General features: G+C 44.8%; 1 protein-coding gene across 4 annotated transcripts in view; it reads right to left on the reverse strand.

Annotated features, from left to right (window-relative positions):
- The window catches only part of LOC310854275 (histone deacetylase 4-like), a gene marked incomplete at its 5' end in the record, with an annotated part of 104,860 nt that overhangs the window by 41,099 nt on the left and 49,815 nt on the right, over positions 1-13,946 (reverse strand). For all 4 annotated transcript variants that reach the window (XM_083758873.1, XM_083758872.1, XM_083758871.1 and 1 more), the window contains 3 exons: positions 6,662-6,780; positions 9,448-9,571; positions 12,808-12,958. In XM_083758873.1, coding sequence (XP_083614999.1) covers positions 6,662-6,780; positions 9,448-9,571; positions 12,808-12,958 — 394 coding nt within the window. The remainder of the gene's footprint in view (positions 1-6,661; positions 6,781-9,447; positions 9,572-12,807; positions 12,959-13,946) is intronic.

A 13,946-nucleotide genomic window follows, 5' to 3' on the forward strand; every position in this document is an offset into this window, starting at 1 on the left:
ATGTGACAAATGCAGTAGTAGGACTTTAACTTTTAATCTTTAAACTTTTAACTCCAACTTTCTGTATGTTCTGCTTTTCTTTTCTGGATGGACCATAGCTTTGAGAGGGGCACCGTGAAGGAATCAAGCCCCAGTCTACTCGCTACCGTGGTGGGTGGGAACTTTTCCCCATGCGCTGCCCAGATGGGATGCTCTTGCATTTTTTTTAAAACACTTCCTCCAAATTTTCGAAGGCATGTTTCACACTCAAGGGTCCCACGACCGATGCCCAGAACCCACCAGATGTGCGTCCGCAAACGTGTGTAATTGGGCCCCGGAGATGAGTGCAGAACTGTTCCCACCAGCAGCCATTTAAACATCACAGAAAGCAGCCCAATAGACCGTGAAAAGTTGTCATATTTAAAACACACATTTTCCGTCAAATGTAAAACTACATTTCTCTAATGACTCAAAGCCTATAACAATTTCTGTAGCTTGTTGGAACGGCACTACGGCAAGATCCAACTTGTGTATCCGGTTATATTCTGATAAAACTGTTGTTTTGTTGGTGCGTGTAGGAAACCTTCTGTCATGTGGAGAAAACAGGACATCAACCATTATATTTAAATGTTGGGGCTCATCTAAATTAATTATCTGATTAATTTAATTAATGTAACCCCAAACAGGAGTCAATTGTACACTGTGCCAACAAGGATAGCTGGCACGAGCTGCAAAGCACGATTAAGAAGGAACAATGCCATTGCCAGCCACAGACATAATTAACATGTATTTCATGAAATCCCCCGAATGGTTGATACTGGACATAGTTGTCCTTTAGTTACTTGTGTTTTGTGACAAATACAGGCCAATTTCTAAATATTCATTCATAAAATATTTAAAACAAATCTGGAAAAAACATTCTTCGTACAAGTTCTGGCATTCATGAAAGTTATCCAACAATGTCAGGCCTGATGCCCCAAACCTTGGTGTCTTCACAGCCCGCCCAGCCCTCTAGGCGGGATCGTGAGGCCAGTGCCAATGAAATGCGCAAAATAAGCAAAGAAGAAGATCCCTCATCCGCCCGACCCGGAAGTGATTGCCCTCCATAGCTGTGCTCCAGGTTGTGGACTAACGCCCGGACGATTATTATTCTTAGCGCGACCTCTGATACGTTTTTGAGTGGTGCAACCACTCCTACAACCAGGAATGTCCGTGTGTATCAGTCAAGAGCACGAGTGGTGTGCGCATGCGTGAAATTGGAACACGGGGTAATGCTGCGTGCGTGCATTTATTAATACCAGTAGGGGGTGCCAGAAACAGAGAGAGGGGTAGTGCTGAGAGAGAGAGAGAGAGAGAGAGAGAGGGGAATTGCACCACTCGGTTCACACAGGTGTGATTTTTTATTAAGCTCCCAACATTACTTTATCCCATTCTGAGCAGAAAAAACACTAATAACGCGTGCACAGGCATGTGCACAGAGGAAAAAGTCTTGGTCATGGTCCTTCAAAAGTGTATTTAAAGGTTTTAACAGAAAAACCCCACTCCGGTATTCCATGCCAGGTGTTTCTCTGTCTGTGTTTATAGCTGCTCCAGAAGGCATGGAAAAAACGCCTTCTTTTAGCCAGTAGATGTAAGTAATTCATACTAGTCTAAAACTTCTACAATACAATTGCCTTATGAGAGTGTACATCACACCAGTTAAACTTAATAAGTATAATTGTAATATTCCGGATGTATGCACCAGATGCGGTGAAGATAGGCACATTGTTCCACTGTCTATGGTCGTGTCCAAAATTGATGGAGTTTTGGTGGAAGGTCGGGCAGGAAATACAGAAGATTTTGTCCAAAAATATTGTACCAGAACCAAAGTTCTTCCTGCTCGGTCTATATCCAGAGGGACACAAGATAAAGCGTAATGAACAAATGTTTATAGATATATGTCTTTTACAAGCTAAGAGAGCACTCTGTACTCTCCTTTTGACACAAGTGTGGTACATTATTTTTGTATTCGTGTGAATTGAGGGATGGCCTAGTTAGACGAGCTAAACACTCGTCTCCGCTAATGACCACAGACATAGTTGTTCTCACTTTGAAGGTCAGGGGTCACAGAACTATTCTCCCACCGTCTCTCGCTGGGAGAGTTCTGGTCTTCCCGGCGTCGCTCAACAAGCTGAGAGGGAGCCGACATAGCATGATGCTCCTCGTCCCTTGTATGACCCCGTATCGAAGGGTCAGGTCAGGCTGGGCAACAATGCGAGCCGTGGAACACGCATGTTGTGTTCCCGCGCACATGCGTGTCCCTTGGGTGGCCTTGGAATGACCCTGCGATCGCATACATAAGGATGGGAGCAATGCCAAGCAGAGAGATAGAGAGAGACACCGACAGAGAGAAACAGGGAGAGAGAGAGAGAGAGAGAGAGAGAGAGAGAGAGAGAGAGAGAGAGTCAGAGAGAGAGAAATCCATACACAAAGGAGCGCTGTTGGTCGCTGTGACCGTTGCCGGGCAGCGCCGGGTGCCAGTCCTCCACTTTATGGCCAGCCAGTGTTATAAAGAAGCCTCAAACCTCCCTGGCAGCTGGCATTACCATAAGTAAACCCCGCAAAGCACGTCAGTGCTGTGTGGGCAAATATCAGGGTGGCACAGCTCCTCTCAGCAGAGCAACACACAACGCTTAGCCTTCTAACCGATATACAATTTATTTTTCAAATATATATTTTTCAAATTTTTCACGGTCTGAATTGGCTTCTCGAACGTTATGCACTTTCGAGTTGCCTCACTCCCGCCAGTTTCCCCACAAATACAGGTTTCTTTGTTCGGCTGATTTGTGTAAAGCCTGATTTATTGCTTCATTCAATAACTAGACCGGTGCCCGGCTGTAGAGCACAGACTCAGTAACGATGGAAGTTGGAGATCCATGCCCCACCCGGCTATGCAATATCCGTTGTACCCGTTCCACCCCTTTTATGACCATATTCTGCCCAATTTCCATATATTATATGGAAATTTCTGTATCCGTCTCTCTCTGTCTCTTTATTCCATATGGAGTTCTGTGTCAGGCATGCCCAAATATGGAGTGTTGTCAGAACAGGCCAGCTCCATATATGGAGCCAGAAGCCTGGGCAGGGGCCCTATCCAGAGCCCTGGCAGAGGCTTTTTGTGGCGGTTCTGGTTCGACCGACTTGACATTGGGCACTGCACTCCATGCGTGTGTCAAATTTGAAGTCGGTGAGGCGAACGGTTCTTGAGTTATGTGCATTACAGCCGTACACACAGACAGAGACGTGGTGCATTTATAGACAGAAGAAGATAGTGAAGAGGTGTTTTGAATGAGGCGGCAGGGGTCTACTGAATTATGTTATGAATTATTAATTATGCTCAATGACGTCCCGCTATACTATGTTTATTTGAAGCAAACTTCCTTGCAACCGTGTTTGAAATGGCAGTAAACTATTCTGTTCGCAAGAGCACTTGAGCACTTTCTTCTCCAGCTCATTTGATAGGAAATGGGTCAGTGTACTTTGTTACCAGGCTTTTTTGCTTGCCGGACTCAGCATTTCCAAGGTCCTTCAGCGTATCTTTTGAAGCAACATCACAAGCTGTCAGACACTAGATTGTCCTGTTGACAAAGACATGGTATCTTTGGAACTGTCCAAAGTTGAATGACATCAGAATGATCTTTATAATCTTGATGGAAGACAGTCTTTGTGGGAGTCTTCATCATCCTCATCATCATGTGTCAGTCCAAACAATGATCTGGTATCGTCTGCCAAGGTTTAAGTACGCGAGTAAACATTTTGAATGTACTCATTCAATGAGTGCTACATTGCTGTGTTGATACTATTACTTAAAGGTTTCATGACATTAATTGTCATTTATTTTTCGTTTTTCTTTTAGGTTTTATGACACCCCAAAAACCTGAACTTTGAACATTCAGTGGATTTTCTGTGGTCTGGGATTTTTTTCTGTGTCTGTGAAGCCTTTTGAGCTGCAATGAAAACAGGCTAAACAGTGAAAACAGTGACATCAGCTGGCAAATCCCATTGTCATATATGGGATTTGCAGGCTGTGACATCACAGTCAGCCGGAAAATCGGAGCACTTTTGAGCCAGACCACAGAAAATCTACTGAATGTTAAAAGTTCAGGTTTTTTGCTTAAGAAAAATTAAGAAAAATTACAAAAACACAATCCCTTTAGGTAAAACATCTTAGTACTTTTTCCACCACTGCTTTTTTTTTATTCTCCTTCCTTCTGTCTTTCACTGTGCCCCCCACCCTCCCTCTCCTCCTCCTGGGGGTGGAATGTGGTGGTGTGGGCCAGAGTCAACTGTGGTGTGTGTGCTGCAGTGTCCCGCGGCCTGCCGGGCCCAGAATCAACAGGAGCAAAGCGCGGCCCGCACCCGCCGGCCTACCACCCCGCTAAGTGAATAATTACACTGTAAGGCGACCGCTGGTTTGCAGCTACACCACCACCACACGCACACACACTCACACACAGCAGACACCACACACGCAAAACAACCAGAAAGCACACCCATATACACTGTGGGCACACACACAGTCACACACGCATACACGCACACACACAAACACGTGCACACACAGTGCACCATCGGGAAAATACACAGTTGTTCACAGCGACAGGCTTTTGTACTTTTCGAAAATACCTTTTTTTATTATAGTAGAACTTCAAACATTGTACTATACTTTGTGCTAAAGGGGCGAGAAAGCCTATAGGCTGCTTTTGTAGTTTTCTTTTACAGGTCAGGTAAAAAGCTACAGCAGGGTAAAAAAACGAAACAAGGCATGCTGCTTAACACTGACCTACACCACTGATGTAAGCAACATAGCTGCAGCTACTGGTAATCAAATTAACGAGGGATTTAGATGTGTCATAGTACATTGACAATAGAAGAATCCCTGTGCAGGCCAGCTGTAGGCAATCAATGCTGGGGCATCGAGCTGCACGTAATGTGACACGGCAGCTATGATTGCGCCCAGGGCAGCCCTGCACGGATTTGCCTATACTCTTGACCAGTGGTTCACAAAGTGGGGTCCTTCAGAGAGTTCCAGGGGATCCCCAGCTAAATGATAATTAGGAACAAAATGTAACTCAGAGAGAGTACAAATGGAACCAACGGTGCCGGAGATTAGCTGTACACAAACGGACGGACACACACACACACACACACACGGAGTGCATAACATACTCTCTCCCCATGCCGATGGCCTGGTGGAGACAATTAGGGGTCTCAAAGATAGAAATACCATTAAATGGGGTCCGTAGCCGTAAGAGCGTAAAGTGGGGATCCCTGGCATATTGTTTTCAAATGGGGGTCCGCAGGCTAATTAGTGTCAATTTGGGGGTCCTTGACATGAAAAAGTTTGGGAACCACTGCTCTTGACTACTGCATGTGCCTGCCCAGTGGAACATGCACGGCTCTGGACACACCTACGTACATGAAACACACACCCATTATTAATTGTATTAGCTGCAGCTGCGTTGCTTACAAGCCTGCCATATTTTTAATTTGCCGTTTTCAACCAGAACTGTTTTTTTGGTGTGCTGTTTGGGCTGTAGTGCTCTCGGCTGAACCCTTGAACCGCCTACGCATATACTGTACAGAGTTCTCCACCAACGCTCTCATATGGGGGATGCTGGGAAATCCCTGACAGGCTAATTTAGGAGTGATTAATGGCATGGAGGCTCTGATGCTATCTAAATTACGCCAAACGTGAGTCTGCACATAAGAGGCTGTCGGACGGCACAGTGGTGAACTGTGCTGCTGCGTGCGTGACGGCGCGTGCGTGACAAACACGAGCTTGCAGAGCACAGCGGATGAGGTCCTGGCTAAATGACCCCAAACGTGCGCTAAGCCCTCCTCTGCCACTGGCCAGAGCTGCTGCATGCTCAGTGTGTATGGGTGTGGAGCAAAATGGTGAAAGTGCATGTGTGTGCACCTGTGTTTGTGTATTGTACGTGTCAAGGAGTGTGTGTGTGCATGTGTGCGTGTGTGAATGCGTGCGTGCTAGGACATTAAGCAACTAGTCGACTAGTAAATCCACTAGTTGACCTTGTTGGTACTAGTTGACTAGTACTTTTCCCCGATTTTGTAGGCCTCAAGATCAGGTAGATTATAGTTATAGTCACAGTTTTTAAATGTACAAATATTTATTTCCAAAATAAAAAAGTGCAGGTGTGTGTGCATGTGTGTGCGTCTGTGTGTGTCTGTCTGTCTGTCTGTCTGTCTGTGTGTGTGCGTGCACGCAGAAAAAGGAATGTTGTTGGGAACTGTAAAACACCCAGGGGGCGCAGTACCCCTTGGTGGGGTACTACACAATTGTATCTTTTTAAAGGAATTGTATATTTATAGCGCTTTTCCAAGTACTCAAAGCACATTACAATGGTTCATTCACTGTGTGTGTGTGTGCGCGTACGTGTGCGTGGGTTCGGGCAAAGACTGAGACTGGGCATATTCTATAATAATAGAAATAACTGTTGTGTTCTGTCTGTGTATTTATCTGTTATGAAGATGGTGCTGACTGGCGTTTCACTTTTACTCTATGATAAGAGTTCTCAAATTCTGCCCAAAACTGACCTGACCCGACGTTTTAGGGCCGGGTCACTCTAGTGTGTGTGTGTGTGTGTGTGTGTGTGTGCGTGCGCGTTTGTACGGTACGTACCAGTCTTGCGCAGGGGGAAGTCATCGCGAGGGTTGTACACGCCCAACACAGGATGGTTATAGGCGGACAGTCCCGTCTGCGGAGGAGAGCTCTGGTCCAGCGAGCTGTGCTGGGTTTTCCTAGACAGACACGCACATACGCATACACACACACACACACACACACACACACACACACACACACACACACACACACACACACACACACACACACACACACACACACACACACACAAGCATGAGTGTGCATAATCACACACCAAAAAGCACACAACCACACACACGACGTACAAAGACAAACTGCTGCCGCAAAGATCACAGAACCACATGCTCTTGACCACTTGAACTCAGGGGGGGAGCATTAGTGTTGTGAGCTTGTAGATCGGCTATTTTTGGCAAGGAGATTTGGTGTAGATGGAAAAAGTCTGTATGAGGGTTTAAGGCGTTAAAGGACCACTTCACCACTTTTCGTCCTCACTAATGTTGAATGATAAAATACCACCATTTCTTTCTACTCAATCCGTGTATCACAAGAGGGCTGTGGGCAGTTCAGAAACCCGTCCAACAGTGATGTCATCGTTAGGCAGATTCTTTTTAACCCCTTATTGCCCTTGACGGTATTGACGTAGTGAATTAATTAATCCCCCGCTACCGTTGACGTTATTGACGTAATTGTTTTATTCCCTATAATCTGGGGATTTGTTTTCCATTATTTAGCACCTTTTAGCATTTTTTGCTATCAGCACGCGGTCTTTATGTGCATAGCTGCTCAAAATGCGATATTCGGGGCTTGATTAGAGCTTAACTTGACTTACATATGAAAATAAACAACGATCGCATGGAATCGGAGACAGATTACTGTGACACACTGGCAAGAAAGCTAGTGGAAGTTTACGTCCGTTAAAACAGAAATGACGACAGCCAGATTCGGAATTCGGTCAAAATCGGCATAATGGTGAAGTTACCGCCACCATCAGGACTGGGTGTCTAATACTATATACTTGCCGGGTTAAAATGACATATATTGTGTATATCACAGATTTTTCTATTGTAAATCGTGAGAACGATATTGCATTGCAACCTTTCAGGAATAGAAAGCCAGCCGTTTCTAATAGTTTGGATTCCCCATCGACGTCAGTGGTGGACAGGTTTCTGAACTGAACCCTCATATGAGACACAGACTTTGTAAATAATGTTTTATTCATTCATTCATTCATTTAATTGTATCATGATCATTAGTGAGGACCAATTATATGAAGATAGGTTGAATAGTGGTGAAGTGGTCCTTTAAAATGAGGGGGAGGGGGGGGGGGTAAATAAAATTCAATCCGACAGAATAATCCCTCTGTAACAAAACTCCTGACTGATAGATTTGAGTGATTGGAGCGTCGCTCCTCCATAATCCGTCTGCTATGTTGAAGACATGCGGCCTAATCAGCCATCTGTTCCTCTGCCCACGGAGCAGAGCAGTGTTGTGTTGCGTACGCCAGGTTATAAAGTGGGACGGACCTGGCCCGGGTCCAGAGCCATGTTCTGGTCTGGTGAATGTATATACACTCTGTGGTGCCTAAATGTTCACCCCTCCTCGCCTCCGCTGCACCGAGGAGAGGAAACCAACGCTTAATGAGCAGAGAGAGTCAATGGAGGGAGGGAAGGAGAGAGAGAGAGAGAGTGTGCGTGCGCGCGTGTGTGTGTGCGGCTGCGCGTGCACACACACACACACACACACACACACACACACCCGACACATTGTGACTCCGCAAAGGACCGTCAAGGCAAGGCCTCAGTATACCAGCACCTCTCATCAGGTTCCAATAACCTTTCCTCACTGTGTGTGTGTGTGTGTGTGTGTGTGTGTGTGTGTGTGTGTGTGTGTGCGTGCGTGCGTGGCTGTGTGCGTGCGTGCGCCCTGCTCTTTATTCATCTCGTGCACATACAGTACAGCTTGTTTTGCGCGAGCAATGAAGTGGGGAACAAACAAGTGTGGTACGTCATCTATGACTCAGGCTCATGAATGTTTACAAAGACAAATAGTTGGAGGAGTATTGACGCGCTTTGCTTATTCACTCAGTCCTTCCCTTTCTACCCTCTCCCTCAGGGGCCATGCTAGCTTGTGGTGGCCATTTTCATCAAAATGTATTTTTTGCCACGGACATACAAAATGAGTAGACAATATCACTATCACCAGAAACAAAAAAACCATTTAAGAATCACTAGTATCACTACTCCTTATATAATATCGTAGTAATACGTGTCATACATATTCTGAAAAGAACTTGGAGACATTCAGTAATTGGGTCTTATAAATAAGAACATTATAATCAAATTTGCCACGGACAAGATTGGGCATGCCACGGACACATTTATCCATGTACGGACATACTGTATGCGGCCCAGCTCGACTGAGGGGCTGCCATCGTGCAGCCTTTATCCAAAATGAGTTAATAGCACAGGCAGACTCTTCACATACTAGAGCATGTCTGAAATAAATGTCAGAGCTGAAATCGACATGTAAATATGAAGTAAATGCTTAAACATGTAGTCAGGTGTAATGTTAGAGCCAACAGAAGTGAACCATTCAGGTCCGTTTTCTCAAACAGCTGTTTCTCTGCAGGCCACATCTCCAAAACTGGTGGGTCAAACTGATCAATTTGAAGCTATGCTTGCATATGACATGACAAAACGAAAATGACAAAATAAATCCAATGGCAGCCCCTCAGTCAAGCTGGGTCACAAACAACCGTCACATATCGATGAGCCTTGCTCTCTCCCTCATCTCTCTCTCACCTGTACCAGTATGGTGCGTCGTTGGGCAGACCTCCTTGGTTAAGGCTCCTCTGAGCGAGGGCTTTCTTCTTGTTGAGGACAAACTCCTGCAGCCTCATCTTCACCTCCGTGCTCGCCACTGCACCTGTGTGAGTCACGGAGAGAAGCCACAATTATATGATTCACATCTCATCTCATGTCATGTCCACCAGAAAACCCTGCTCTTATTTATTTTATTGTACTGTAGACTTATAGCACACAATGGGCCAGGTAGGCTGTCCATTCATCCCTGGGTCGGCGGTTTGAATCCCAGCTCCTACTGTCTACATGTCGAAGTGTCCTTGGGCAAGACACTGAACCCTACATTGCCTCCAATGAGTTGGTCGGTGTGAGCTTGCCACAATTGGTGTGTGAATGTGAGGGGACGTGAGGATACTGGTGTTGACTATTCGCCACTTCACCTCCCAATGAATGAACCATTGTAAAGTGCTTTGAGCACTTGGAAAAGCGCTATAAAAATGCAATTCATTGAAAAAATAAAAAGCTATTAATTTTGGGGTACAAGAATAGGGGGAAAAGTTTACTGGGGCAATGAAACAACGTTCCTACTTCGGCGCGCGCACACACACACACACAGTGACTGAGATCCATTCATTCACACCATTCATTCACTAACTCTCTCTCACACACAGCCATGCGTTGCCTACTCAGAGAGGGACATGAAGATGACACACACTTCACATTATCTCGATCTCTCTCTCAGACACACACACACACACACACACACACACACACACACACACACACACACACACACACACACACACACACACACACACACACACACACACACACACACACACACACACACACACACACACACACACACACACACACACACACACACACACACACACACACACACACACACACACACACACACGGCCTTGATCTGTACCGGCTTTCCATGTAGCGTGTGAACTGGCCTCGCCTGGCTCTCAATGACCTGTTGAGAGATATCCAGCAGCAGTAACCTGCTTTAGCCCTGGCCAAGGCCACCAGCTAATACAGCCCATATTTACCATAGTAAACACACACTCTCTCCAAGTGAAATGGAAAACGTGCATGCATGCGTGTGCACGCTGCCAAAGTCTAGGTCAATGGTGCTTTCAACGTTCACATTTTTTTTTTTTACGTTCTTCCGAAAGTGTACTGGGAACTCTGGGAGACGTGACTGGGGAAGAACGTACGATTTCTGTTAGAAATGGATGGATGGAGTGGAGTTGATCACCCCGTGTCCCCTAGGGTAGGTATACCCTCACAACAAAACATGCAGTAATCCTGGTCTCTAAACTGCCTCCCCTTGGCCAGCCGGGGCGCCTGATGGAGGGGAAAGGAATGACATGTTCCTTCCACACGTTATGTCCAACCGGGGAAACTCCCCCGTCAGGTGTAAAGAAGCGGCTTGGACTTGGAAGGAGTGTAGGGCCCAGGATTACATTAGATTACATTACATTAGACACTAGTGTTGTGTCGGTCGTGAACGAACAAATCAAATTAACTAGTTATTCTTGGTGAACGTATCCGTTCTGAGGCTGTCCGTTCATTTGCAAATGCGAGGACAGGGATTCGCCAGCTGCTCTTCTCTTTCAGGTGAGCTGAAGCCTGGAAGGCAGGGCCATACACCTTCCCTAATGATTATATCTGGTTTCAGTATTTATTTATGGTGTATTGTCTCTATTATTAAGGTTATTGTAGCAGTCAATTTATATTGGGGGTCGGGAGGGGGCGGGGCGGGGGTCCCGAGACATTGCCAAAGCATTTGCAGCCAAAAACGTTGAGAACCACTGCTCTAGCCAACTAGTGTGAAGTGTGAACGAATGTTCGGGTCTCACCGAGTCTAATAATGCATGACTGACTGACTAACTAACCTTGCGTCACCATGCTTTTAGCCTGGAACTCACCTATGCTTTCTATGGCATAGGCAGCTCCCGGCAGGATCCGCTGGCAGAAACTGTGCGCAGCTGCTGGACATGAGACTAATTAATTAGAGCGACAGAGAGAGATAGGAGTGTGTGTGTGTGTGTGTGTGTGTACGGGTGTGCGTGTGTGCGTCAATTTAACAAAGGTGCAGACAATCAGAAATCAGATCGACGTTTGCGCTACTCTATGCCGTATTGAAGTGGATTCGGACCCAGACTTTTTTTTCTCCCTGGAAATAAAAACATCTGGGTTACCATGCTTTCCACCTCGGAGGAAAACTGACTGACTGACTGACTGACTGTAGCCCTCTGGTTGCAATTACTACTTGCAACTACTTGTGTACAGTGCAAACAACGTCATCATGCATTTAGAAACATTACACAATAAAGAAAAATAAGAGTGACTGGTATTCTAATTAGCCATCTTCTGTTTAAAGGCACTGTCACTATTATGGTGATATTGTATCACTTAGATATACCGTAAATGGAAAAATAAACATAGGCTAATAAATACAAAAAATATATAATATGTGATGCTATAAAAACATGAAAATAATATAAAATAGATTAGGCTACTAGTTATTTCATTGTGTAATATGTATGGGGGTTTATGAGTAGAGTAGGCCTGTAGTAGAATGGAATTAATAGCATAAAATTAATAATATCGTTAGTATAGAGTAAATTGGTATACTGCACATTTATTGGTGGTGATGATGCACAGAGCAATGTCAAAGGAGGGCCAAACCACACTTAAGACAAGTACCTAATAAGTCACTCTGGACCCCAGACTACATTTATGAAATATGACCAGAATAGAATTAATGGAAGGAAAAGGATAAAAGGTAGAGGAATGGAGTTAATCAATGATAATATTTTGATGGTGTCACATCGAAAATGTATTTTATTTGTGGATATAAATGATATATTTCCCCTCAAATATCTTAGTTTTTACCTCCCAACATTGTTAATGTGGAACAATTTGCATATGCTTATTTATTTAAATTATGATAATTGCTAGCTATTTGGAGCGCTGGTGGCATAAGCCATCGTTCTTTGTTTGTATGCTGGCTGTAGTAGGTGTGAAAACAGCAGGGGTGCTAGAAATGATCTGCTCTGCTGTGACACGCTGATCCAGTTCACTGAAAATTAACCTACAGAAATTTGCATGCACAAAGGCTGCCAAAGTAAACTATCTTTTGTTGTTTTTTCGCCCCCTCTCTTCGAAGTTAGACTGGGCAAGCTATGAAATTAAGTACCAATTATTTTCCAATTTCAATGAACAATACATCATATGAAAGCTTACATTCTGTAGTTTCATAACATGTAAAAAGCTGTAAAATGACCATGGCCCCCCTTGGTCCTAAAGCACTGTACTTGGTCACATATTCTTAAGACTTACTCTCCTGGCCCCTCTCCTTGTTCTTGAGGAGCAGCAGTTTCTGCTCCCGCTGCTGCTTCTCCATCTCCTGCTCCAGCCGGTGGTTCTCCATCTTCCTCTGGTGCTCCAACAGCTCCTGCTGGTGCTTTAGGGCCAGGAGCTCCTGCTGTTGCTGCGAGAGGAGGTGGAGGAGGAGGAGGCATTTAGTACGCATTGGATTTAAGCAAAAAATAAAATGTCACAAGTCTGTGCTTCGTAAACTATTAGCACAATATATGTAAAATGATGATGTTTTGTATTGTTCCTGATGTTCTACAATACATAATACAGCGAACCAAGTGACCAAATATCTGAGACCGTTATATGGAAGGTGCTTCTGAACATGTATTCTATTTGCTAATTTGACCACTTAAAAAATACTCGAAACCCCCCTTCAAGGACCCCGGACCACGCTTTGAGAACCACTGTTATGTTCGGTTTGAAATGACAACAGCAAACCTAATGATCTTCCATTTCCGAGAGAAACAAGAACCCAGGGCCTTATGTTTTATAGAATGGTAGTAAAAAACTAAAAACCCAATCATCCACTGTTGTGTTGAATAGATAGTCGATAGGACACTGAATCAGGTGAGATTTCATTTGTATGCCCTTGAGGGGGTTTGTTTCACTTGATATTTTGTTATTTTCTTTCTGTGCAAATAATAAACTTGAAGAAACTTAAACAAAGGGCGTTAAGGGACACTCTGTGCTGCAGGGAAATGTTTCGATAACACATTACCTCATGACGACTCGTTCTCCCCGGCCTTATTTACTGTCCCTTCTAAAAACATCACTAATTCATTACCTTTAAGCTGTTAACTTTACACACATACTGCTACGGGTCTCTTAAAAGCCGCCATCTGGAATAATTAAGTCAGACAGCTGTGTGAAGCGATACAATGAAAACCTTTGTGGTCCGATTACAGTGTTTTGACCACGGGGGCTGTGGGCTTTTAAATAAAACATTAGCCCGCGAGAGATGAGGCTGCAGGGGCTGCAACTTGCTACTTTTATCTCTCCAAAAGGCACTTACACCCCATACTTCAATGACCAGGGTCTCCAGCCCAGGGGTCTATCCTTGGCCACCTCATTTTTCCCCCCTTCTAAATCACTTTGCTGAA

The sequence above is a fragment of the Protomyctophum parallelum genome, assembly GCF_964188405.1.
Source record: "Protomyctophum parallelum genome assembly, chromosome: 23".
NCBI lineage: Eukaryota > Metazoa > Chordata > Actinopteri > Myctophiformes > Myctophidae > Protomyctophum > Protomyctophum parallelum.